This window comes from Aptenodytes patagonicus, chromosome 5 (assembly GCF_965638725.1).
Source record: "Aptenodytes patagonicus chromosome 5, bAptPat1.pri.cur, whole genome shotgun sequence".
Classification (NCBI taxonomy): Eukaryota; Metazoa; Chordata; class Aves; order Sphenisciformes; family Spheniscidae; genus Aptenodytes; species Aptenodytes patagonicus.
In genome coordinates, this window is record NC_134953.1 from 52,352,718 (window position 1) to 52,379,583 (window position 26,866).

The following is a 26,866-nucleotide window of genomic DNA, read 5'->3' on the forward strand; positions in this document are numbered from 1 at the left end:
TTTTGACTGAAAACACTATATTCACTTTGTTACTTTTTTTTTTTTCTCCCCCTTGAATGATAGGAACCTGCAAAAATTCTTGAATTTGCCAGAGACTGAAAAAATGCACCTGTTCTTGTTTTATTTAGCAAGTCTTTATTTAAAAGAATGAATGCAGCAGCAGAATTATGTCAAGTGAGTAATGAACTAAACTTGTGCCTGACTGCACCTCTGCACAGGTCATCCGGAAAGGCTGGCTGACCATCAACAATATTGGCATCATGAAAGGAGGATCCAAGGAGTACTGGTTCGTTCTAACTGCAGAAAGCTTGTCCTGGTATAAAGATGATGAGGTAAGGAATGAAGAACTTTTTTCTACTGGGGAAAAAAACAGTATTTATTCAGTCTTCTGATGTCAGCTTAAAATATTAAATCAGCTTGTACAGACTTGAACTGAAAAAATCTTTTAAGGTTTTACCCGTGTTTGTTAAATTTTCTGATTTTGATTCATGGGAATGCTGACCCTATAAGACTTCTGTTGAAATGTCGATAACATAAATAGAGTGTTATGTGGGGTGTTTTTGTTTGGTTGTTGTTTTACTTTTTTCCTCTCTTCCTGTGGTTTCCACACATTGGTCTAAAAAAAAAAAAAAAAAAAGCCTGTTTTGGAATGTTCTGGTTATTGTCCTATGCCTGTTTGGACTGCTCTTGCACATCTACTGTAAGTTGATCATAAATTGTTTAGGTAAAGTTACTTCTAAAAGTAATTACAGCAATTGATTTAATGATAACAATTGTTCTCCGGCCTCATATTCTGAGAGGATGAAAAGCCTGTCTGCAGAGTTCTGTAGCTGGTTGGTATGGATTTCTGAATTTGACAAAAAATGCACCTTGGTAATAAATGTTGTTGCTGATCAGTAAATCGGAGGTGAGTAATATGAGAACTGGAAAAAGCATTTCTATGATAAACAGGACGTTCAGGTTGCTCACTTTATTGAATATGTTGTTAGGCAGCTCGTCTGTTCTGTTTATTTTTTTCAACAATGTTGGTAACAATATGCTCTATCCAAAACTCCAGCAGTCTTGTTAATTTTTGGTTAAAATGGAATTATTATGTGCACTTATCAGCTTTACAGTAAAGCCCTTGTGGTTTTTTTAAGGTTTATGTTGGTTTTCGTAGAAAAAATGGGCTACATTTAAAAAAAACCCAACCTATTATTTTCTGATTTTTAAATTTTTTTTTTATTAAATGTTTTTGGCAAAAATTTAGTGATTTTTAGGGTGAACCAGTTCATTGGATGGAAGAGGCACAAGAGAGAGTTTTAAATAAGGTCTAAAACATCACTCAATCTTTCCATCTTTTTCTAAGTAATAATCAAAACACTGGCTTACCCCAACAAAACAGGGAGTTGGTTGATGGGGACTGTGCAGACAATTCATATTCTATTTAAACTAACTTAGTGTTTTACTGCAGTGGAGTTTCTAGAACCACTGGGGAGGGGTCCTGCAATGCATATACATAAGCCAGAGCTCTGCCGAGTCCTGCGGATCCAGAATGTGGTACTTACCGTGGGTAGTTACTTCAGTAATGCTGCTGATGGTGGAAACAGCGTTGGTCGGTAATGTTTTTTTCCCTGAGTCAGTAGCCATTTTGGGATAGACCTTAAGATTGAGGGACAAATTAGGTTAATCTTTAAGATTTTGCTCCTTGCCCTTTATATTTAAGTTTTAAAGGGATTCAAATGTATTTACTGTAACAGGAAAATGAGTGCATGTCAGACAGAGGGGAGGAGCCAAGTGCTAAGTGTCAGGAGGAGATGTTTTATTCTCAGATTACTGAAATAGAATTCAAAGTATTTTATTGCAATGACATAAAAATGAATTAAAAAGAAATGCAAAAGTGCCTTTATGAATTTGAAAATTTGAAGCTGTTGTCTTTTGTGATCTACCTTGAAGATACTAGAATTTGTCTTAGATTAGGTACAGGTAACTGTAACAAAAATAAGATAAATGATGTGGTGAGATTAACACCCCTTGCTATGTTCTGTCTCAAAAAATTGGAGGTGCATCCAAGATGTGCTGTGGCAATTTTTTAGGTAGTTTTGGTGTTGCTTTTTTGAGTCTGATCTTTGTTTAGTGTGGAATATAAAAATTCCTGAAAATACTTACGGAATGTCTTCTGCTATGCAACTTTAAATCATTTGTTTTGATAGTCTGCTAGGGAGAGTCACCTGGGAATCTCAGAATAGTACATGGAGGGAAATGGCCACTGTCTGATTTCCATATGCACATTTTAAAATAATGTCTCTTAATTGCCAAACAGTTGTGTTTTGAGAGTCATGAAAATACCAGGAGTTCATTCAGGCCAATATGTGAGATCACTCAGGAATTTCTTAGAGTGGTAAGAGAAGATAATAGCATAGTACCATGCTTTGTTGGTGGAAGAAGTTCCTCCTTAAGTACTGATTTGCTGTATAATTTGATTATTCTGTCCTGGGAAAGAGTTCACAAAGTTATGTTGGAATTATTTTTTTTTTTTTTGGGGGGGGGGGGCTTTCTCATTAGGACTTAAAAAATCAGTAAGGTCTGTTTTAGATGCTTTCTGAAGAAGGTCAAAGCCACAGCTTGACCATTAGGTTAGTCAAAAGACGAGTGACTTGTTTGAGAAGCAGAACTACTGGCTTCTGAAAATAAAGAAGCAAATGTTTGATCTCCTGGCTGAATTCCAATTTTTATAATTATATTTCGTCTCCTTAAAATGTTCTCCTCACTTTCAGCTTGGTTTGGTAGCTGTCAGATCCTGTTCTCAGATGGTTATTGAAAGGGCTGCATGCTGTTGTATTCCCACCCTGGTAAGATACGTAGTCTTCAGTGATGTGTGAAGTGATACCCATGTTTATGTGTCTGGACTGTGCCCGGGCTCAGTACGGCTGTGCACGCTGTGAGGTCGTAGGGAGTTCAGATCCCCTGTGCCTCCTACTTGGGCCGGTCACTTCTGCAGTCCTTGCAGAGTAGCAAGAGCCTCTCCATCGCAGCTGGGGAAGATGCAGAAAGTCAGGTCTCACCCTTGATCTCTTGCCAGAGTGATGAGTTTGTTCCTTCTGCGCCTCTACTCCTGAGTAAGGAATGTTGTAGCAGCTTGTGTACCAGAGAGCTCTGACAATGTACTTTACAAAGCTACAGTGCTTGCTAGGACCTCTAGGGCTGTGTACCCCCTCTAGTGTAAGCTGAGCCCATTTTCTATAGTCTGGAATTTACTCAGAGATGAAAATCACTCTCTGCATGCAAGTGCTTGCTTGCTAGTGCCATTAGAAGGATGTAAATTATTTCCTTTATTTGTGAGCTGCAGCTTTTATAAGTGAAGAATCCACAGTGGAATGCATTTTGAAGCAAGTTGCTTTGGCAAAAGATTTCAAAATTTGTTGTATGATATCAGTATTACAAAAGAAACAATTGGTTTCTTGACATGGTTTTGTTGCTGCTCAAACATACAACAGGATTTTATTCCTGGTAAGATGAGAATCGGTGCCTAAGAATGCTTTTTAGGCTTGTAATTATGGAAGTATCAAGTTGATGTTTGAACAGTGTGGTTAAAGCAGTTGTAGTATCAGTTATGTGAATACTAATCTGGATTAGTTTCTGATCTTGCATACGGTTGCTTGCACTCATAACTTCACTGCGTGACCAGTACCATGACTTTGTGCTTTTCCGCTTGCTTAAAATGAAGCAAGGAAAATATTGTGTACTGCTTTGAGGCTGTTGTAAATAAGTGCAAGATTAGCACATTCGTTGACCTCACAAATACAGATTTCTTTCGTAGAGTATTCCATGTAATACTAGGTAAAGTATTATAAGGCATACCTACACACACACAAAAGATGAAATCTGAGCATCTTAGCTCTCGGTTGTTACTGTTTTGTTCTAGGGTTCATTTGAGAGTCAACCTGCAAATATGAAGTTTGTGAATTAGCCACTTCTACATTAGGATAAAATGGACTTTGGGAATGTGGAATGCTGTCCTAGCTTGTGAATCAAAAAGCTCTTTATTGTAAACAAAAGGATGCCATTTGTAAAGTGGTGTCGAATTTTTACAGGGCATGGTCAGAGAATGCGATTTTATTATTCTTTCCAAAGCATCCAGAGATTTCACTGGCATTATTAGTGTGCGAAGGATGCTAAGCTGGGCTCTAGGATAAGAACTTCTAAAAATGTGAAATTTACATTTATTGGAAAAATCCCCTTTAGTCTTACTTCCAAATAAAATATTTCCATTCTGTTTCAGTAGTAAAGGATAGTATTGTCAACAGCCAGTGATAGATGCAGTTTGTATTATAATTACACAGTTTATTGCCAATTGTAAAATTCTGTGTGATTTGGGAGGGAGATAGGAAAATAAGTGAGGAGGTGAGAGAGTGGAAAGGGGAGAAGTTACACTAAGGTCTGACACTGTGTATGTTTATGGAATTAACTTGCCACACAATAAGCTGCTCTCGGCTTCTGTGGCTAGCAGGAATGTTAGTGATTTTTATACCGACAATAATCTAATAATGCAAATTGCTCAAGTTATGACTGAGAAGTAAATGGGAGGATGAAACATACAATGGTGCCTCAAAGCTGCGTATAAATAAAACTTATTGTTAGTGAGTTAATGAGAACAACTAGGAAAAGAGTACTATAGGAAGCACAGTAAAAATTTCAGCAGTGGGTTTTATTGTTTTTTATAGGCAGTGTTGGCTTGACTCTAGGTGGGTTGCAGTACGCGGCTTGGTTACTGACCGGCCGTCTGAGATCCAGAGTGACTCTTGGCTGGAGCTGTTGGTGAAGATGCTCTGGTGTGTCAGAGCGGTTTCCCACTGGCGGCTGTCCCTCAGGCTGGGTTGTCATGCGACTGCCTGTCTGTGCCTGCTGTACAGGTGAGAGGATGTTCTGCACAGCAAGTGTAGACAGGCAGACACATGACAACTCCGTCCAGCCAGTCCCTTGGAGCCATCACCGCTGGTGTGCAACAGTTTGTACCATTCCGGTTTGGGGGGCTTTGTTGGGGGGGGGAAACACACATAACAGAATTAAACTTTAAAACATTGGGAGCTGTAGAACAAGAACATAACTTGATTTTATTCGGAAAAGAAGCATTTCAGTACATTAGTTGTCATTGTGCTGACATATATCAGAGATGCAATTTCAACAGACTGGTCACACTGAACATTTGGAAAAACAAAAAGGATTGAAGCCATGGTTTATTTCATATGCAATTCATACAGGATTTTGCCTGCATATTGTACTCACACATAGTAATTTAACCAGATGTTTTTACTCTTCCTGGAAGCACAGAAATACTGAAGTTCCAAGATAAAGGATATGTTTATACAGTACATATTTTCTAGGAGCAGATAAGTACAACAATCTTGCATGTTAAAAATAAAAATCTTTCTGTATAAATGGAGGCAACCACTTGCACATTAACCCAGTTAAAGGGAATGTGCTGGAAAGAAAACTGGTGGCATTTTATATCTATTTTGCTAATATGTTAAAGCTATACACTTATAATGATATTTCTTTAGTATTTTGCTTTGCATATTATTTAAATTTAGTTTTCTCTCAAAATCTGTACTTTGTAAGAAAACAAAATAACTTTGTAGAGCTTCAGTAAGTTTTTCAGTTAAACATAGACTATGCTATAGATCAAAAGCATGCAAATAGCATCGTTTCACATCACAAGATGTGCTGCTTTGCTAAACTTTCCTGTATATAAAATACACACAGTGACTGTAATCCAATTTAGCAATGATATTTGCAACATCACTGGGGTGTTGTTTCAAAAGGTATAAAACACATTGGAAGCTTAAAAGGAGAAAAAATAGTTGTATTACTTTTCTATACAGATTAAATGATTCTGTTTTATAACAGTGTTCTTAAATCACTGTTGCTCGCTAGTGCCTCCATAGGTAAGCAACAAACTTGTGCTTTCAAACCCTTCTCAAACATAGCCCATACAGAATAGCAGCAAAACACTTAAGTTCCAGCCTGAAAACTGGTTATAAAAGGGATTAATTTACCAAAAGGCTGAAGGTGGGGATAGTGTTGAGGTTTTAAATTGGACTAATAATAAATTAATATGTAATTATTCACGTGTTCTAGCTCTAATCATTATTTTGCCATAAAGAAAAAGATGCATTTTAGCTAATATACAAGTTGAAGTGTACAAATTAAGTTTATCAATTATATGAAAAAAATTTTCCTTGAACCTAACAAGATGGAATAAGATGTCTTAAAAAAATAAATCAAGCACAAAACATGACTAGCTAATTCAGACATGAAAAATTAATTCCAAGACATTAAATATTCTTACTTTGACTTTATAATATGCTTACTCAAATTTTTGTAGCTCTAAGCAAAATTTTAGGTATATGCTTTAAGTTGGCATGTCTTCCTACCCACTTGACCATTTTAAAGAAAAACAAAAGCGGCAAATTAAAGTACTTTTAAAACAAATATAAAACACTGCTTGTTTTATAGATTTCATCAGATTTAATGTCTGCATTTCGTTGTTAAAGAAATCAAAGACCTTTTAGTCTGGGAGAAAATTAGGTCTCAGTTTCTGTGTTATGGATCCTTCTTGAAATAGCAAAGAATCGTACAGTAAAATTCCTTGGCAACCTATAGTATTAAACGGATTGGAAGAACAAAAGTATGTATTTTAATTTATAGGTTTTCTATTAACAACTATCAGGGAAGTTATGCTGGGAGTAAAAGTTGTAAGTGGAAAGATTGTGCGGTCTTTCTAATAACTGTACACAAGGAGAATTCATCAAAGAATCAGCAAAGAGCTTTACATCTTGAACTGAGGCAAATTTATTTTGCCTTCAGTTAATTCACTGGGTACTACTAATGACTGGATAGTTATCTCCATTTGAGTCTTTCTTGAAAACTGCTATTCCTTGAAATTGTAGTTGATTTGCTAAAAGGGCTTAGCATTTTTGGGTGCAGTATCTGGTTGATTCATTGAGTCAGTAAAGGGCTCGAAGATTTTAGAATACTCGTAACAAAAAAAAAAAAATCTCATGATTGCCAGTATTATATTTACAGAAACCTATATTAAGAATCTGATTTTAAATATTGGTAGCTTGGAAATTGAGTTGAGAATTGTATTCTCTCCAACTGTGATCAGGTCTTTTTATTTAAGGGCAGGTTGTTATTTTTAGATACTGTTTTGCAATGCAGCGTAAAATGCAGTACTGAAGTACAGTAGCATTATTCGGGAAAGTTTCATTCTTAACTGTGGCATTTCCTGTCTTTTTGTAGGCTTAAACCTGACCCTTAATATTATTTCAATGAGGATTTTTTTTGTTTGTTTTTAAATAAAGTATAGTTCAGGAAGCAAAGCCTTTTGCAAGTAAAAGTAAAGTTATGCTCTTGATTAAAATTTATTTAAAAAAAAAAAAAACACACTAAGATTTAGGGGTTTTTATTTTCCAATCTGCTTAACAGATTTTGATTAAAAGATTATAATAATTTAACATTCTATTTAGAAGTTTGGAATTATGCAAGTATTTCTCTATTTTGGTTATAATATTTTCCATATAGCAATGATACTTGGGTGGTCTGCAGAAATGTCTGTGGATGCACAGTGATAGTACAGGAAGGGGGGCAAGGAGCGTGGAGAGGATAGCAGTGTCTTTTAGTCTTCTGAAAGTACAGATGTGTTAAATAGCACTGGTAACGGTAATACAGAAGATAACGTGCAACTTAATGACAAGGCAGAAAAATGTCAAATGACATGGTTTTTTTTAAAGTAACTAGTTTTTTTTCACATTTGGATGCTTATTTGATCTATATTTATTTCTGTAAAGTTAAGTGACTTTCCCCCACCCTGCTTTGCTTTTTTCCTTTTTTTTTAACGTTAAAAGAATATATAGAAAAGGTTTAAAATATTTTTCTTCATGTTCCCTAGTCAACTTTTTTTAGTACGCTCAAAAAAATTATGCTCCTTAAAAATGAAAGAATGTCCATTACATTGAAACACTCACCTATTTAAATGTTCATACTGGCTTTAATGTGCTTTTCCTGGTTTTGTGCATTCTATGGTAATATGGACTGTATAATTTAGTTCATACAATGGGCTTAAGCATTGAGATCGTCTTGCTTTTACAGAACTCTCACCATGATTTAGTATGCATTGGATCCTGCTAATTTTTTTAGTCATTGCAAAAAGTAATGTTTGGGGTTTTGTTTTTTGTTTTTTTTCTCTTGAAATATTTGTATACAGCTAGCTTGTGTTTGTTGACATGCATATTTAAAACCTCTTGTTTTATAACTACGGAAATCTTTTCTGTATGATTATGATCAACTAGAACTTGTTTCAACTAAACAGCACTGTTTTAAGAACCACAGAATCACTTAATTCACTTTGAAAATGTTTTGATTACTGAGCCGAAGTAGATATACTTCCTTATTCATTCCTAACAATACAGGCTTTCTTTCCCTATCTGTTGCTTTGCACACTGCATTCCCCCCCCCCCCCTTTCCAAGCCCCATGCCAAGGGGGCCTCCTAGATCTCAGCCTTACAGTCTAAAAATGTAACTTCGAAGAGTCATGGGTGTATGGGAGGGGAATCACTTCCTAAATCCAGAAAGGTCATTTAAAATAAAGATTAATGCAAATAGTGGACTAGAGATAAGAGAAACACTAGTTCCATATGTTTTCATTATCCTTGCTTATTTAGCAAAAATTAACACAGGCTATCTTCAACAGTATTTTCACTGGGAGCCTATTATTGACTGGATAACAATACTTCCTTTCTTAATTTCTAGATCAGAATTATTAAAAAAAAAAGGTAGCTATGCAAGTAAGCACTAGATAGAAAAAAATTTGCAAACAATCATATTCCTCTTGAAAGCATAACTGAGCAAGTTTCTTAACAAGATTTGAAAACATTTTTCTACCGCTTGAACAAAATCTAAGTCATAAAACTTTTCAGATTTGCTATGCCTAAAACAGCAATCATACTTAGAGAGACTGAGAAATATTAATGCAAGTTTGTATCTGGTTCCATTCCTGTAATTTCTTCCTGTCTCTTTATATTTTCTATTAATAACTACATTTAACTGTGTTGTAACTCCACTTTACAGTAGAACAAGACTAAAAATCCCATCTACTCATACTATAATGGATTAAAACCCACTAATTTAATCCTAAAGATAATCTTCCGCGAAATAAAGGAAGAGAGGTTGGATAACCTATAAGTGTACATATATTAGAAAAGAATTCTTTTAGTCAAAATACATAAGCTTTGATGGGAGGTGAAGGGAAATGACAGTGCTAGTTCTTGCTTCGTAGGCTTTAAGACAGCTAGTATAGGCACAGTCATGCTAGTGCTACGCGACCGTCTCTTCCCAATAGGACTTCTGTTGATTATTGAAGCAGCAATGAAAAAGGTAATAATAATATACATATTTTAAAAAAAAAATTTACAGCATCAAGGTTGTCTAAAATATAACACACATTCTGCAAAACTGGCTGGTTATAATACTAATGGCTGCATTTTTATGCTAATTTGTTTTATAGTATAGCTATTCAAAGCCTTCCTGGCAATAATGAGCACCATATAGGTGGGATTTTTTTTTTCCAGTTGCAGTAGTTTGTTACTAGTGTTAACTTTAGGGGAGCTGATTCTGGAGTTCAGCTGGTATCAAATTGCAGCCCAGACTTTTTGTATTATTTTGTCCGTGGGGATTTCATTCAGCCTGAGGGTTTTTTTCCCCTACCAGGACAGCTGGAAATTCACCAAAGCAAACTTCTGCGTTCGTTTACAAATTCCATTTTTATCAGTGGGATTCAGGACAAAATAACTTATCGTTTTGAATATTAGAAGAAATATCAGCGACTCAAAGTATACATGAGAGCGGCAACAATCAATTGGTGCTGATTACTTATAGGCAATGGCCAGCCAGGTATCGGGATGGAAAGCTGTTTGTTCTGTTTTATTTATTTATTGTTTTTTTTTTCCATCACATCCTGAACTTTCAGAGTTAATTTTTCCTGAGAATCAAAGATTTTGTATTCTGCACGGCAGAAGCCTAGCATGGAGTAGTCATAGATTTCCTATGGTTTCCCTTCCAGTTTTCATTAGCACATATAGCATAGGTTACTTGCAAAGAAGTTTCAGCTACATATAAAATCTAAGTACAGTTCTTCCAAAGGTTACAGTAATTTAAAGTAATATTCATGCATTCTTTTCTATTATTTTATTACTTTAAGAGAAAATAATTTCTTAAAATTGGTCTTCAGATCATAGTTCACAACAGGACCTATTCAGAATACATGCTTCTAGCAAGCCTTTTCTGCATTAAAAAAAATTATATACTCCTTAAATATTTATACTGATTGCTACAAGTAAAAAAAAATATTAAATTTACCTTTTTAGTTTGTGGGGGGGGAAAAAAGCTTTATTTTAAATAAAAAAAAAAAAAAAGAAATGACCGACTTTAAGTCTACTCTTGTACACTTCTCTAGGTAGTATACCTCTAGGCAATATACCTCTCTCATTTCTTGCATAGGTTTTAGTAAACCATCAGAGCTTCATCTTTCTTGCAGTGATGACTGGAGGAAGGGGGGAGGGGAGTCACCTAGGTTCGCCAGGTCATAGGCCAGGTGTTCTTCCAAAGTAGGCCTTACCAGAATGTCTTCCCCGCTTTATTCTGAAGTCCTCCTTTTTCACAGTGTCCCTTAGCGTTTCTTATTCCCTAGTGTGCAAAACCTGTGAAGAAAAATACTGTATATGAGATCTGAAAGGAGCAATAACTGTCTTCTCCTTGGCAATAGCAACTTGCGTCCCCAATAGTCCATGCCGCTGCTTTCCCTTGCCCAGTCTAACCAATGTGCAGACTACTGTACAACAGCATTGTCCTGAACAGGTAGTCTGAACACTGGGGCGACGGAGCAGGATCTCCGGACGCGTCTATTTATTTATTTTAAATCCTCTTTTAGTCTCGGGGAAAAACTGCCTTCCTGCATCACGGGTTGTGCTCGGTTCTCCCTCACACTCTGCAGCACTCACTGAAACACACTGAAGTGCTGTGATTTCCAGTCTTGACGTGGCACATTTGCAGCAGACTGGGGATCTGGCAATGAATTTAGGACCAGGAAAAGGGGGAGGGCTGGGCCTGAGAGTCCATATATGGGATGATGTCACCCTGGGGAGGTTTGGGTATGCACTGTGCCGCTGGTGAGACCGCTAGAATTGCCTGCTCTCAGACATGGGTCTGTGTATAAAATGGTACCAGATGTTTTAGTGTAATGTTAAGCAGTCATTTCATCTTCAGGCCAGATTTTTTTCTTCAACTGGGCAGGAAGTGGGCCCCAGTATGGAAAAGCTGTAAAAAGTCAAGATGTACAGTTTCACTGCAGCCAACGGAGAGCGAGTTAATGTAGACGCAGAATTTGCTGTTTTGTGAAGGCTGAAAAACTGAATTTATAAAAAGAATTCTGCTCGGAAAGCTAATGCAATAAGCCAGTGCTTATTTTGTTTCTTTTTAATGACTCTAGTTGTGCTTTTCTGTTTTGGCATTTCAGACCAAGAAAAGGGCAAATAGGTTCATTTTTTCTTGGAACTGTCAGCGGCATGCAGGCTGCCGAGACTTGAACAGTAATTAGAGTTACTTCCTGAAAGTGAAGCCCCCATGAAAAGTCTGGAGAAATGTTCTTTGTCATAGCCTCTACATGAGTAATTAGTTCCACATGTGGCCTTCCTATTTCCCTTCAGCTATTTTGGCTGGCTGGTTGAATACTTTGCTATAGCTCAAGATTTAAAGAAGCTTTAAAGTTTTCATTTCAAGCATCCACTGTGAAAATAGCTATTTCTGGTGTCATAATAAATTGCTTCTGGTAGATCAGTGCTATTAGGCCTGGCATTGTTTTTCACTGGTAACCCTGCTGGTCCCATTTTTCTTTTAATGGTGCTTGGTGGAATTATCCTGCTAAATTTTATCTTTGATGTTTACCAGATCTATTGAATTTTGCCAAGTATGACTTTACCGTAGATTTTAAGATATTCTCCCCACAGGCAACTATCCTTGTTCTCCTGTAAACTTTTTTTCTTTGTTACTCGTGCTGTTGTATCTAAGTGTTGTACTTGTCTGTGTTGTTTTGTGTTTTTTTGGTTTTGTTTTTTTTTTTTAATCTGCCTTAGCCCATGGTCTAAAACAACAGCTAACATATCAAGTTAGCTCTTCTGAAATCAAACCTGCAGGTGATTGTGTATAGGTCTGTATATGCACTGTATGGAATTGTTGCCAGTAGCTGTCTTTCTGCCTAGAAGTCTGAGGCAAATACCAATATTGGGAGTATATTCTGAAAGGTAGATCTCCACCAACTTCCTGGACAGGAATATATGTAAATCTAAATGTGTGCTGTGAGCTCTGGTGTCCTAAATAACTTCTGTGTGATTCGATTCTTGCTAGGTGATGGCAGATTCTGAGAGCCATAGCTCCTAGAGGCATGTGCAGGGCAGGTTGCAGAACACTAACTTCAGGGAGAATGAATGCAATAAACTTGAATGCTGGGGAAGTTGGAATCAGAATCTCAGGCCAATGAAAAGGAAAATGACCTTCGTACTGTTTTGTGGTGGTGGCAGGCCAAGCAATGCATGTCCCTTTCAGATTGTGCGTCCAATTCTACCATTTGGATTCACAGTGGGCTAGCGTGTGTCCAAGCAGTGCTGGAGGTTTTTGGTTTTTTTTTTTGGGGGGGAGGGGGGTTTATTAGCGAAGGTGGAGGTTTGAAGAAGCTATAGAAAGAGGTTTAACATGCAAAGCGCTTGGCTTTCTTAGAAACAGCAGCACCACATCAGTGTCTAAGAGAAAGTGAGTTGGTGGGCAAGAGCTTTCAGAGATAAAGCTGTTATAACAGAGAAAGGAGAGCACGCCACGGATAAACCAGGAGGGCTCCTCGTCTGCATATCATTGCATGTGTAGGATCTGGCTTTTTTGTTATATTCTTACTTGGCACTTACCTTGTGGAAGAAGAATATGATTTTGGAAAGATTGAGTAGTGAGAGGTTTTTGTGAGCGGGACCCTGAGTATAGTGGGTCAGATTTTCCCCAGTGAGGCACCATCAGAGATTAGTTGCTGCATGTGCCACCAAGAGCAAGAAATTATGTTGTCAAGAAAAGACAGTGTTCCAGGGATCTTCTTTCCATACCAGCAGAAGGGGAGGTAGGCTGAATAAAACAGGAGGCAATGCGTTAATGAGCCAAGCAGTCTTAAGGGCTGAGGGAAGTGAAGTTTTGAATCTTGCTGCCGAGCGCAGCAGCATTAGCCTGTGAATTTTTCCCGAGATGGTTAAATAGAACCAGAATAGCTCACCACATTGCGGCCTGGAAATTTGTTCCCTGTAAGCTTTGTTTCCTGGCAGAAGCACAGCTCCAGAGGAACGGAGTACAAGAACAGGGGGTTTGGGTTGTTCTGGGTGCCCAGAAAGATGCTAAAGCCTTGTCGGGGAGAACCTCTAGTATAGTGCAGATCTATTCAGACCTCTTATGCATGTTCTCTTTCCTTCCTAAGGGCTGCTCAGCTAGTTACACGCATCTGTGTTAGACATTTAGACCCAATTCCTCCTTTTCCACTTGATCTCTATTTGGAAAGGAATAGGCCCAAAAAGCAATCGACATTTCCATTCCTTCTGATACCAAGTTCACACTAGACTTGAAATATTTGAAATCTTCCACTAAATAGCTCCCCAGCTATACTGTGGGATTTAAAACTGCTTCTGATCAACTTCTGAGGCTCTCATTTAGCTGTAATTTCTTAAATGGCAGGCCGCTTTCATGGTTGCAGTAATCTTGACTCAGAGAGTCGATACCAATAATAAATTGTTACCCAGAGGTTATCCTAAGTGCCTTCCAAAGGTGGTGATAAACTTTCATTTTTCATGAGTTTATCATGCTGAAATTTTTCATGCCTATGAACTCAGCCCAGTGATTAAATTATTTTCCACAAGTCTAAAATACTCTTTGATTTTAACTTGGAGGAAACTAAGGATTTTGAAAAGTCCAACTTCCTCATTAACGCTTATTTGGAGGGCTACCGTGAAAAAGAAAATAGCTGTATTTCTGCTTGATTGTTTTCTTTTCCTGGCAGACTGCAGTGTAGTGCCAGGCCACTCTTCATACTGAACGGGATGGGCATCTTTGAAATGGTGATGAAGTGTGTAGCTAGCACGGGAGCTATATGCTTCTTGTTGTTTATAAAACATTCTAGGCTGCATTTACACTAGTGAAGTGGCTGAATTGCTGCTAATGTGCATTTTTCCATTAAAAAAGTTATTGTATAAAGCATCTGAACAATTGTCAATTTTGTATCTCTATTTTTCAAAAGCTGTAGATACGATCCAGGGAACTACACAACAGTAAGCGGGATGTCTGCAGCTGATAAATGAGTTCAAATAATAGCAGACAATTGAACGTAGTTATTTTTGAAATTCTGCAACAGAAAGTTGTCTGCCATGATTTGTTCTAGTGTTTTTTGCACATCCAGCCGTAAAGGTTAACCCTTTTCAGCACTCAAGAAGCTAAATCATGATTTAAGAGGATTAGAAACAGGTAGGCATCGGACACAGGGAACAATACAGATAGGCTGTCATTGTCATCATAGCAAAAAACCACACAAGACTACCTTCAGGGTCTGATTCTGTAGCTGAGTGAACAAAGTGAATGGAGAATTAAATGCCAATGAGAGTGAACAAATGCAAAGGAGTAGTCTCAATTTGCAGAAAATCCCCCGAGTTACACTGTGAAATTATGTTCACTCTTATCCAGAATGCTTGGGGTATGGATGCAAGAAAGAAGGTAAGGATAATGTGGGGAGAGAAGAGGTGAGGGTGGAAGAAGCATCAACATGTGAGGCGAGAGTATCTGATACGTGCTTCTGTAGAGTTTGTCACCTTTCTGTTAATCAATGAATATCACTGATGGCTGGGCAAGGTCTCATGCAGTCTTGCAATCCTGTTTCTTGGTGCTCTGCTGCAGTATGACCCACTAATTTTTTATTTTACTTTAAAAAAAAAAAAGTTTGCCCCCTAGCAATTTTGTTACTTCTGGCCAGTGCATGTAGGAATGATCTGTGCTTATATGTAGCTGTGCTCATTGTTATGAGAACACATTATGAAGCGTGTTGCTCATTTTCACCTTGAGCTTGTACCACCATCCTCATCTATTGATTGTAACATTATTCTTAATGTCTGAAAAAATTATGAGGCTGGCAGCAGTTTATCAGTGCTGACTGAAGACCCCTTTTGGTAGGGACCCCTGTATGAAGGCTATATGACTGCTAAGAGCCACATCTGTAAGTGCTGCTTGGTTTTTCAAGTGGTCTGGCCTTGGTATTGCACATAGTGATTTGCTCTTTTATAAACTACTTCACTCCAGCTCTGTATGTGCTGTGTAATGTTCCAGCCTAATGCCCCTCTGTTGTGTAGTTCCTGTGAGTAAAACATAATGGACAGGTGAAAACTATAGCCTCTAAACACTGTTCCCTGTTCCCAGTCCTCTTCCCTTCCCCCACCTCTTTTTCACTTGCCCCCTCTGGCCTGCTTTCCCTCCTTATCAGACATATAACTTGGATGCTTTAGTATGTTTACTCTTCCACCTACTCTGCAGCCTTTCTCTCCCCAGTCTCACTTTTCTGCTCTGTATATATGCTTTGCCTCATACTTTGTAAGAGTTTGCAGGAGAGACATGAATGGGGAGAAAGCGGAGCTGGAAGGGGTCAGTCCAGCTATTTTGGGCATCTAACAGAGTTGAAATTCTGTAACAACTGAGTTTAGGAGCCCGTGTTTCCTATATCTTCAGTGAGCAGGGGACAACTCAGCTCCTCTGAGGTGGATACCTGTAGTTAGACAATGTCGATATCCGCCCTTGAGTACGTGAGGAACTGAACAGGAGGTTCAGTACCGATGCCACTTTTTCTTTCTTCATTAGCAGTCTGGTTTTGTTCATCATTTCGTGTTCTGTGTTGTTCAGTATTTTTATTGCCTTTCTAGCCAGTGGTCAAAGTTTACCAATGCATAATCAGAAACGTTGGAAAATAACCAGAGTACCATAGAGCAGGAATTAGCATATATGGGTGACTTTGCTCACTGTGTATTTTCCAGCTTAAATTTTGTGTATGCATTCATGCACATATTTGAACATCAGAACTGATTTTTGGATAGTAAATTGTTTTGGAGGAACCATGTATGCTCAGCACAGTGGTAACAAGTGGTTATAATGACTGGCAATGTTTAGATTGCACATAGGTTATTTCATTCCTGCTAAAACAAATAGCTGCCTTGTTGAATTGTTGTGGCCTAATGGGAGGTATTCTCTCCGCCTGTCATGTTTTTCTTCAGGAAAAGAACAGGATATGGAATAGCTTTGACATTTCCTTAGTCATTGCTTACTCATACACAACACACAATTAGTGGAGATGCAAAATTAGCTGAGCTAAGTTAATTTTCAGAGTGGTGGTGAAGAGCATGATATGCCCTGGATTAACACTGTCTTCTTTCTTGACTGTTGTGATCTCCTCAGACTTTGTTTTAGCCCTGAAGCACGTTAGTGTTAAGCTTTTGGACCCTTTATAAAACCCAGATGTGCAGCTGAATCAAGTGTTCGTTTTCCCCACTCAGACTCAAATGATTCAGTCAGGTTACCACATCACTGGAAGATCATTGCTTCTCTCATAGAAGATGTCACTTCTGCTACAAAGTGATTGTAGTATTCAGTAAAGCAAAATAACTGGGCAATAAAAGGAGACAAAGCATTTGAGTGAGTGTAGGGGCGTGTTGTTTACTGCTTAACCAAAGCAAAGATATATAATGGATAAACTTGCAGTGCTGTGGTTGGGGTGGGTGGTTTTTTTTTTTTTTCATTCCTTTCTAGAAAAAAACCCCTCTTTGAAAATAGAACTGCCTGGGTGACCAAAAGAAGTGTATACTTTATAGAAGTTTCTAGTTAAAAATGCTGTGTCTTGTTGGGTTTAAACTGCTGGTTTTGTCTAATTAGAATTTGGGGTTTGATTTACCCCTCAAACATATATTTGTGAACATTCATTCTTCTGCCCAACTGAGAGACAAGTTTGTTGTTACTTTTGTGGTTTTTTTTCTGGCAAACTTTTGTGTTGCAGCTATTTCTATGTTTCAGTAACATAATACACTCTGGGGGCAGATCTTGGAGATCTTTGACTCTAATGAATACCAGTCACGTGAGAGCAAATACATGATTTATTACTTGAGTATATTTTCAATAGTAATGCCTGGAGATGTTTTTTAGCGGGGGAAGGGAGATCAAGAAGGAGAAGGATGCAATTGAAAGAAATTAGTGGCAAAGTGATGTTAACTCTCACCTCAGTTCAAGCCTGTGGTTTGCAATGCCAACATTGTGAATGATCCCAAAACAAAAACATCCATCCTTTTCATATTTAAGAATAATCTCAAGGGAATTGTGTTGTAGAAGCAGATCTTAAAATGAACACCAGCGATATTACTCAGGGCCTCTAAAACTGAAAGCCATTTCTTCTAGTATTTATTGTCTTTGGCAGAACTGTTATCCTCTCTTTATATTAACTGCTGCATGAAGTGTTGTCTTTGTCTTGCCAAAACTTCTGTTCATAATATAATTTTTTTCTTAGGTTGACTTACTTTTGATAAAGACTTAACAATAATGAGCCAGATTCTTGAATGTGAAATCGAGAGTTACTTTCCTGAGGCTGAATATAGAAATCGGTCATTTGTGCTGTGCAGAGATGTATGCTCTAAGAGGAGATGACTACCAAAGAGCTTCAGTGTTGCTCCAGCTCCATGAAAAGTATTGAGTGTACCCACGTAACAGAACCATTCATTCTCGTTTATGACTGAGTTCTAAATCACATTTGCAAAGATTAATAAGTGATATCCAAGGAGTAGTCATGTGAGTCATACTTTGTCTGGCTTTTCTGTAGGTTCTGAAGATTTAATCACCTACTGTTACTATCTGACTTCAGTATGTAGGCGTAAACATTTAAATTAGAATTAAGGGTCAACTTAAAAGCATTTTGATTACTGAAAGATTTTGAGGTGTCCTTTGAGATCTGATTTCTGCAAAACTTTCATGTGAACTGGTGGATGCTGATGCTCCCAGGCATAATTTACATATTTAATTTTTTAAGGAGGTTGTTTCTTGAAAATGTGTGAAACGAGTTAATAAATCAACAGAATGTCATCATTTTTTATTAGAGTATCCCTGATATTTATAGTTGCTCTTTTTATCAGTGTCTCCCAGGAAGAGAGATTTCAAAATGGCTCATTATCACTCCCCTGTATCTTCCGATTTAAAAAGAACAAGAAATTTTTAAGTCAGTTGAGCTTCCATAGCCAAAAAAGAGGTTGTGTCCTGCTTTCGTGGCAGTATGTGTTGGTTGTTGTTAGTTAAGCAAGGTATGATTTATCAGTTTAAAACCCTGATAAAGCTGAGGTGCTAACAGATTTTTCTGTCTGTTATTTACTTCACCTGATTACTTTACCAGTAAAGTTTTAGTACTTTGCCTTAGCTGTTGCTTTACATGCAGTACAAGAAAATGTGTGTTTATTGTGGCTTCGCTATTGTCCTCTTAGGAGTTGAGACAAGTTATGTTCTAGAAACCTGTGAGCCATTGTGTTGTTCAGGTGGATATTTCCAAGTGTTTGACAACACCCGACTGTCTAAATTCACTGCAGCTACTAACCAGTAGTTTAGTAAAACATACTCTGTTGAGGCCTGTTATATTCATGGTGGAGTTTCCTTTTCTTGAATTACTAAGCATTTTCAAATGTTTATGTAAGTTCCAAAGAAACGAAACAAGTTACTGAGATAGTTTGAGAGATGGAGCCATGTGAGAAAGACTATGAAGAGCTTTTAACGGTGGGTTGGTTTAGGTCCCTTTCCTTGTGGATCTTCTTAATCACAGGGGATGCTTTACAACTGTCTGTTGTGTGGTGTACTCATGACAGACACTTCAATTGATGCCTCTTGGCTCTCACTCTTCAGAGGTCAAAAAGTTCTTCCCCCTCCCCGTTATTGTCTGAAATCATAGCAATAACTTAACCTTTGCAGTATACAACCCAAAAAGGAATAGTGTTACTTCTTTGAAGTCCCTCTTTCTGCTGCAATATCTTTTTTTCTGCGGGATCTTTCATGACTCTTCTCTCTCCTTTTATGGTTCTTGCTATGCTGATCTATTCATTGTCATCTCTCACTGACAGTAACCTTCACTGTGTATTGATCTGTTCCTTTCATGGCAGTCTCCACAGCTTCATTCCAGGCCTCCCTTTTGCTGGTGGAACAACCTTTCCTTGGATGTATAGAATTACCCCCTCTGCTGTCCAATTGAGTACTTTATCCTAAGACAGCAAATACTTTAAATCTAAGTCTTTTATGTATGGCAATTAACATCTTAAGGATACGATCTTGATTTAAAAAAACAAACAAACAAGAACAAAACAACAACAACAAATCCCCCCCCCCCGGGTGCTACTATAACACACTGTAATACCTAAGGTGAACTTGCCCATATCATTGCTCACATTTCACATTGTCTGCAGTGGTTTCCTTTGTTGCTTTACAGACTTGCATCCGATATGTGAATCTTAGTATATTCTGAAGATTGCCTAAAGATATGTGAATCTTAGTATATTCTGAAGATCGCCTAAAGTTTAGGGATGAAGTAGACAGCTCTGCCCTTGATACCCTAATGGACCTTCTGTCATCTTTTACTCCAGCTACAAGGTGTGTTTATTCAATGTGTCTTTTCCAATAGCATTTTTGGTTGAACACTGAACCAAAACATTGCCTTGCAGGGGATGCAGAAAATGCAGAAGAAGCAGCAACATTTTACAGGTATTAATGTTGCTTACAATATTATTCACAAATGGAATGCTTGTAGGATGAGACCTGAAAAAGCAGTTAAATGGGTTAATTCAGGAGAGATCCAGGAAAATGAGTATAGATGCCTGAGACATTATGGATGTCTAAGCACGCTTCTGAAAATCACTGCAACCAAGCAGATTTCACAAACCTGATTGAGCTGAGCATTTTTACTGCTGTAAAAGCTCACATAACTGGTGTTTGTATTAAAAAAAAAAAACCAAAAATAGACTTCATAGCACAACATTATTTTCCAGTAGGTTTTTTTCTCTATGCTCTGTTCTGGAATATTTCAACAAGACTTTTAGTTGTTACTAGTTGTGTTAGTCTTCTGTGTAACTTGTATATCCCATGGGTTCAATCATTTCAGCTTTTTGTGACCTATAATGTGTTTTATCCATGTGTCAGATGGTTACCTTGAGGAAATCAGAAAACACCATTGAGTTTTACAGCACTCACCATCCAGGTTGCAACCAAAGCACGTTGTGCAAGTGTGGCTTTTTGCATTCTGTTCCAAAAACCAATTTTCAATGACCTTAGCAAAGCCAGAGTATCAAACACCTGTGTCGTGTACTTGTGCACAGAGGAAGAAGGTTTTCAGACTGTGTGCCTCGTAGACCAGAACTGGCTGAGAAACTCTAGGGAGAGGTCCTGGGTTATCCCACAGCTTCCCTCCACAGGTAGACCTATATGGTTTGGTGGTGGGGTTTTTTTGTTTTTGTTTTTAAGGTGGAGATCACTGGACAAAGAAAATATTTGACAGTAGACTTAACACTAAAAATTAGCAAATTGAAAAGAGTTGTCAGGTATCTGAGAATTCTCTGAAAGCAAATTCAGAGTTTGGGAAGTTAAAAACTTAAGATGATTGGAAAAAAAGTAATGGGAGAGTGGAAGGGAATAACTGATGGAAGGGTTTGTTCATGCAAGTTTGGCTTTGTTTGGAAGTAAATTTAATGTGAAGACTCTGGGATTAGAAGGTGGTGTCCCAAGCCTTGAATACCTGCTGCTTTTTCAGCAACCTGACCTGACCCAGGCTCTGGGTTAGCACTCAAGAATACTAAGATCTGAAGTGCCAGGTTGAACTGTGCTATAGACTTTTGTGGGGATGCCAGGTCTGTTACTAGATTTTAGAGCATTTGATGCTGTATGGATAGCTTGCCAGGTTAATTAAAAAAAAAAAAAAGTAATTACATATATTATATATTCATATATTTAATATGTTTTTAGTTTTCTGCTGACTGCTTCTTTCCTTAGGTAACATTTTTCATTTTCTTATGCACAAATGTAAGGAGACATAGAATCAGCAAAACTTCCTTTTCTTCTTTTAACATGTCAAAGAATTCTCAGTCCACAAGTATCCATCAAAAAAAGACCTGCATAACAGGTAACCTTTGTGCTCTTGATTTTTCTGAAAAGGCATATGAATACACAGGTGCTGAGTACCTTTTAAAGCAGAGGCTATGTCTGTCAGGCAAGAAGATGTGTTCATCCCATGCTTGCGCACAGGTTCTCAAAGACAAGATATTGCCATATATGATTTTCCTAAGTTTTGCTAAACTTGGTCTTTGCTTCCACCTTGCAACTATGCAAAATTTAGGTGTCTTGTCTTTACAGGGATTAGTGCTGTGTCATTCTGATGTGCTAACCAAGTAATGCTTCTTGAGAACATTTTCTCCATGCACATCCCCTCCTACTTGGACTTTTACCTTGAAGAGGAAAAAGGGAAGGGGCTCCAAGTTTTCTTCTATTACGTTTTTGCATCCCACTCATGCCCTGCCTAAAGCCGATCTCTAAAGGGGAGGAAATCCAAACAATTGTTAACTCATGGAAACAACAAATGCATCTGACAAATAGCAGCTCATCATTCATTCTCTTCCATTGACATGTAAATCCCCTGAGAGTGTCTAGGGAAAGAAGGAGCTTGCTGCTTTGTAAATCTCCCTTGGTGTCTGATAGAAACATGACATGCTTGCTTTGGTGTTTGTATGTTACCAGGAACTGCTGAGAATGCAGGAGAAAAAAAAATTAGTGTAGGCTATGAGGAATAGGAGGAAAAGATGCGTTTTACGCAAACAAAGGCTGAAAGACCTTGGAAGAAATTGTTTAAATCAGCTAGGAAAGCTGATGGAATATAACGGTATGGAGGCTTTTTGGCAGAAGTAGTGTTTATTGGCTGGGTTTAGTATAGCACGGAGCGTGTTGACTAGGTTTAAAGTTGTTAGCGCTGGAAAACTCCGTATGTTGTGAACAGGCATAAAATGCAACAAGCTGTGTGGCATGGACCAAACTTAGTATGCCTGAAAACAGAAAACTCTACAGCAGGTTCACACAGACACAGTCAGCATCATTTGAGTGTGCATATCTTATATATACTGATTTATTAGCCAGATCCAGTGGTACTTTTTAGGAATGATTTAGCCTAACGAGAGAGAGCACAGACGTATTGCAGCATTTTCATGCACAGAGAGTTGTCTCCTAACTCCTGTGCTGACAAGATTCTGAAAGTGGACTTCGGATCCGGATTTGTGGGAGGGATTTCTTCGCTGACTGTCTATGAAACATTGCATGAAGGAAAATGGAAACCATATGCAATTCACTACACAGATCTGTTTTTCATTTAAATCTTTTCCTGTATTATATTTTCTGCTAGTAGAAGAGAGAGAAACAAACTGCTAGATGAGTAGTATGGAGCTTAAAATAAAAGGCAGTGTATTTTTTTTTTAAACTGAAGAAAAAATGGTATTTGATCAGTAGTATAATTTCATGTAGGATTCTATAGAAAGAGGACAATTAGTATATAATATGCTGGAACATCTGTTGTTTTAAGCCTTAGTGGATTGAATTGATATGATATCAACAGAACTGCAAGTTTGCTGAGTTAATAGAGCTGTACCATTCTGATATTGGCACCACAATGTAAAAGTTTTGATGAACTCTGCATGCAGTGCTAAAATATTTAGTAGTTTATAATACTGTTCAAAAAATCCTTGATCTGATTGTGGAGTTGTGGAAAATTTCACCATCTCTGAAAACAGTCCAGTAGATTTACTCAGACTCTCAGGGTCTGTTTTTTTTTTTCCCTAGTTTTGAACAGAAGTACAATTTTTAAAAGTTCACGGAGACTCTTTAGCGCTGAGGTATTCCCTTGTTTTTTGCACAGAGCCTGGGAAAAGAAGCGCCACAGGAGAAATAAAATAGAATAGAGTGCTTTAAAAAAAGCTGAGCTTTTTAATGTATTGGATATGTTATACTTTAAGTTCAGTCTGTGAATGAAGGACTTAACGGGCTTGAAAGGGAAGTCATGAAGATCTTCTGCCTCTTGGACTTCTTGGAAGCTGTACAAAATGGAGATCTTCAGTGATAATTACCAGGTGCTCAGCAGTACGTGTGTGTGCATGGTAAACACCTACATTTGTCCAGTGATTTCAAGCCGTGCTATCCAGCAATGTAAACAGCGTGGTAAGGAATCTCTTTCATTTGGTCAGGGTAGTAGTGAAAATTAAGCAAAGGAAATGGATCCCTAGATCCAGTTTTCTTAGATGTCCAAGGATAACATTGTCTAAATCTGCTTGAAAAATAACAACACTATCGTAAAGGAACATTGCAGGCGTTCAAAAGTGTTTTTGCACGTCCTGTCAGCTGCACAGATTAAGGAAGGTTGAAGGACCAGTTTCAGATACTAGATCTTTTTAAAGAGACTTTCAGTATTTTAATGTAACTATTATAAGAATGTTAAAATAGCTTCTGAGCACTAGAAATGTACAGATCAAATGATAGTACACACTTTATACAGTGAAGAACTGCACAAAAAGGCACTAAACTCACAAAAGTAATTAGAGGGACTTTCAGAAAGCCTCAGCAGATTGCATGCTGATGACGCTGCTGTCATGCAGTTGGTTGGAATCTGGCTTGATTTAATTAATAGCAAAGACCTGAAGGCACATAAGGGCATAACCAAAAAGCAAGTCAGAGAAGCTATTGAATGTTTCTGCTGTTTTGTCAGTGTCGCACAACTCGAATGTTCTCTCGGAGTATTTGAATTCTGAGCAGGAAAAGAAATTGAAATGTGATTCAATGGAATGTAATTCTGAATTCCTGCTTTTTTAACATTAAATACAGGAGAGAATTGTTTCTACTTCATTCTTTTTGAAAGGTGTTAATGAGATATACCTAATTCCTGTATTCACTCTTTTTTTTTAAAATGCATTGAGATGCCTGCCCTGTGAGAGTGGTTACAGTGTAATTTGGGGTTGGTGTAGCCAAAGCTTCATAGAAAACCATACATTGGGGAGGGGGGGAAGGATACTTTTATTTATGTAGTAGTAAGGTGCTAAGTGGAGAGGAGATGTAATTATTGTATCCTTGTGTCTTATTGACAAAGCATATAAGATCTTATTTTGATTACTATAGAATAATTTGTAAGCATATTTCACTCCTCAAAAATCCCAAATTAAACAAAGAACTCTAACAAAATGATGTTAATCCTTATAAAATATGTTTGTCTGGTGTATCTCATTCCCTTTCAATGCTCTCTGCTTGTGTCTTTAAACTGTAAGCACTTGAAAATATTGATTGTCTTTGTGTGCATCCAAATCTCGGTGTAAAAGATGTGAATCTAAGTTACGGCATTTGGATCCTGCTATAACAAAAAAATTTACTACCAATAATATTAACATTTGACTTGTGCTTTGTTTCACAAAATCTCTTTTGGTTTTAGAAGTTTTCTTTTGGGTTCCTTAATTTTGGAGGGATGGGAAATACTTTGTTTTTCAGGTTGGATAAATCACAATGCTGTCTTTTGGTCTGAAGTTTTCCAGTTAGCTAGAGAGAAACATGTTTTTCTGTGGAAAATTTAGCTGTTTGAATGTATTTGAATTATCTGAAATTTTATTTATATACTTTCCACCTGTTGAGAAATATTTGTGGTGTTCTTTTAGCTTTCGTTCATAATTCAAGCCCCTGTTTTGAAACTTCATATTTGGCATACTCTGAGGTATTGACAGACTGTTGCCTTGACTAGGAAAAACAATCATGGGCATTTAAAAAACACATTCTTGGTGGTGTCCTTCCCTTCTTCACTTTGAAGATTCACCGGGCGTTTAATTATGTAAAGTCAATATGCTGCTATTTTGGAAGTCTCAGTTATGTTTAAAGATACTGTGCATTCAATTCCAGGGCTGTTAGTATTTTGTTCATTCATAGAAGGGCTGATAGAAAACTTCCTGTGCAAGACGGCAAGCTTGTATAAATCTCCATGTAATGTGAATATTTCTTTTCATTACTACAGTTTATTGTCTGTTTATTACACCATTAGCTTTCCTTTTTTAAAAACTGCACATCTCTTGCAATTGTAATAGAATCATAACATAGGAGTTGAAACAACTGTTTGAGTTGATCAGTGATAGGAGAGAGAGAGTAATGTATAAAGGCAGTATTTAATTACTTGAAAAGGGATGACCATAACAGACTGTCAGATGTGACAGATTACACAGCCCACTCAGTAACTACAATGCCACTGTCTTCCCAGCAACCACATTGTCCCTGCAAATCAACTTGTTCTTAAAGCAAGCTGGAAAAATCAATGAAGAAATCAGCTCTAATTGCAGATGGTACTCCAAAGAGAGGCTGTAGCCCTGTGTGAGGTCTGTGTAAACCTCTTCCTCTTCCCCTGAGGCTGAGACTACACATGTATGTGTATGTACAGTGCTTCATATAATGAAGAAATCAGCAGGATCTATTGTGGGTTTTTTAGTTGTTTGGTTTTTTTCCACAAGCTGTTAATTTTCACTATAGTATAGACGGGGGGATTTAAAGGCACAATGATTCCTTCCACAGAAGGAGATGCTGAAAAAGCAGTAGCTCAGGAAAGATGGAAGGGAAGGAAACTTCATAATTCACCAGTGTTGGAAATATTTAGAGGAAATAAATGCATTTATTGATGATAACATGTTGGGAATAAGCAGTATGATTGGAGTGGAAGTTGAATCGAGATTTTTGCCTTTGTCTGTGTCACCTATTTGTTGTATGATGTTGAGCAAATTCTTTCTGCTTTGGGTTCTTCCTCTTTTCTGTAAAGCCTTCAGAACGAGACCGTATTACAATGTGATGCAAAGTACTTGTCTGAAGCTGCGGTAAAATAGTAACAAAAACAGGTAGTAGGGAATGTTTGAAGTTATGCAAGATACGCTAGCTAAGTATGCAATGGGAGATGGATTGTGTATACACAGTTATGTTTTATTGGCTCTAAGATTGAATTCTGTCCCACACAATCTTCTGCAGTGTCCCCTTTAGAATAACTCTCACAAGTCCTGCATTTGAAAAGCTAGAGGGAAAAAAACCCTCTGTATACAATATACTGCCTCAGTTTTAGGAGAAGAGGTTTACAGAAAGGTCATGTTTGGATACAGCCTGTCTTTGGAATATAATCTGTCAGTTAGTGCTTCTGGATCCTTACCCCTGTAAAATTTGTCTAAGGCTACTTTGGACGTCAATGAATTGGATTCAGTTTGGAACTTGAGTGGAGTCTCCTTTGTTATGTGGCCCGAAGGCCATATTTCTGAATCTGTGTTTTTCAAAGACATGTTGCCTGTGGCATCTCTCAGACAGTCTCTTGAGCTGATTCTGCCAAGCTAACTCTTTGTTCCATTGCTCTGAACCAGAGGTGTTTCCTTGCCTGAGAGGTGAGGAGTGGTTTCCTGCAGGTCTCAGTAGTTCTTTCCCTTCCAACTATCTCCATCATACTACCATCACCACTTATCAATCCCTTACTTCAGGGACCTTCAGTTCCTCCCCCCAGTGACTTCCTCTCTTCTACTGTCATATCTGCATGCCACAGTCTCCTAATAACTATCTAGAAGATGTAATACTGCAATTCTTTCTGCACCAAGTCCCTTTACTCCCCAGAACCAGTCTAGTCCCACTTAACCATTTCTGCACTCTTCTCCTTCATGTCCAGTATATTTCAGTTGCATCA

General features: G+C 37.7%; 1 protein-coding gene across 6 annotated transcripts in view; it reads left to right on the forward strand.

Annotated features, from left to right (window-relative positions):
• Positions 1-26,866, forward strand: part of DNM3 (dynamin 3) — a 181,285-nt gene that overhangs the window by 56,130 nt on the left and 98,289 nt on the right. For all 6 annotated transcript variants that reach the window (XM_076339776.1, XM_076339777.1, XM_076339778.1 and 3 more), the window contains one exon: positions 219-332. In XM_076339776.1, coding sequence (XP_076195891.1) covers positions 219-332 — 114 coding nt within the window. The remainder of the gene's footprint in view (positions 1-218; positions 333-26,866) is intronic.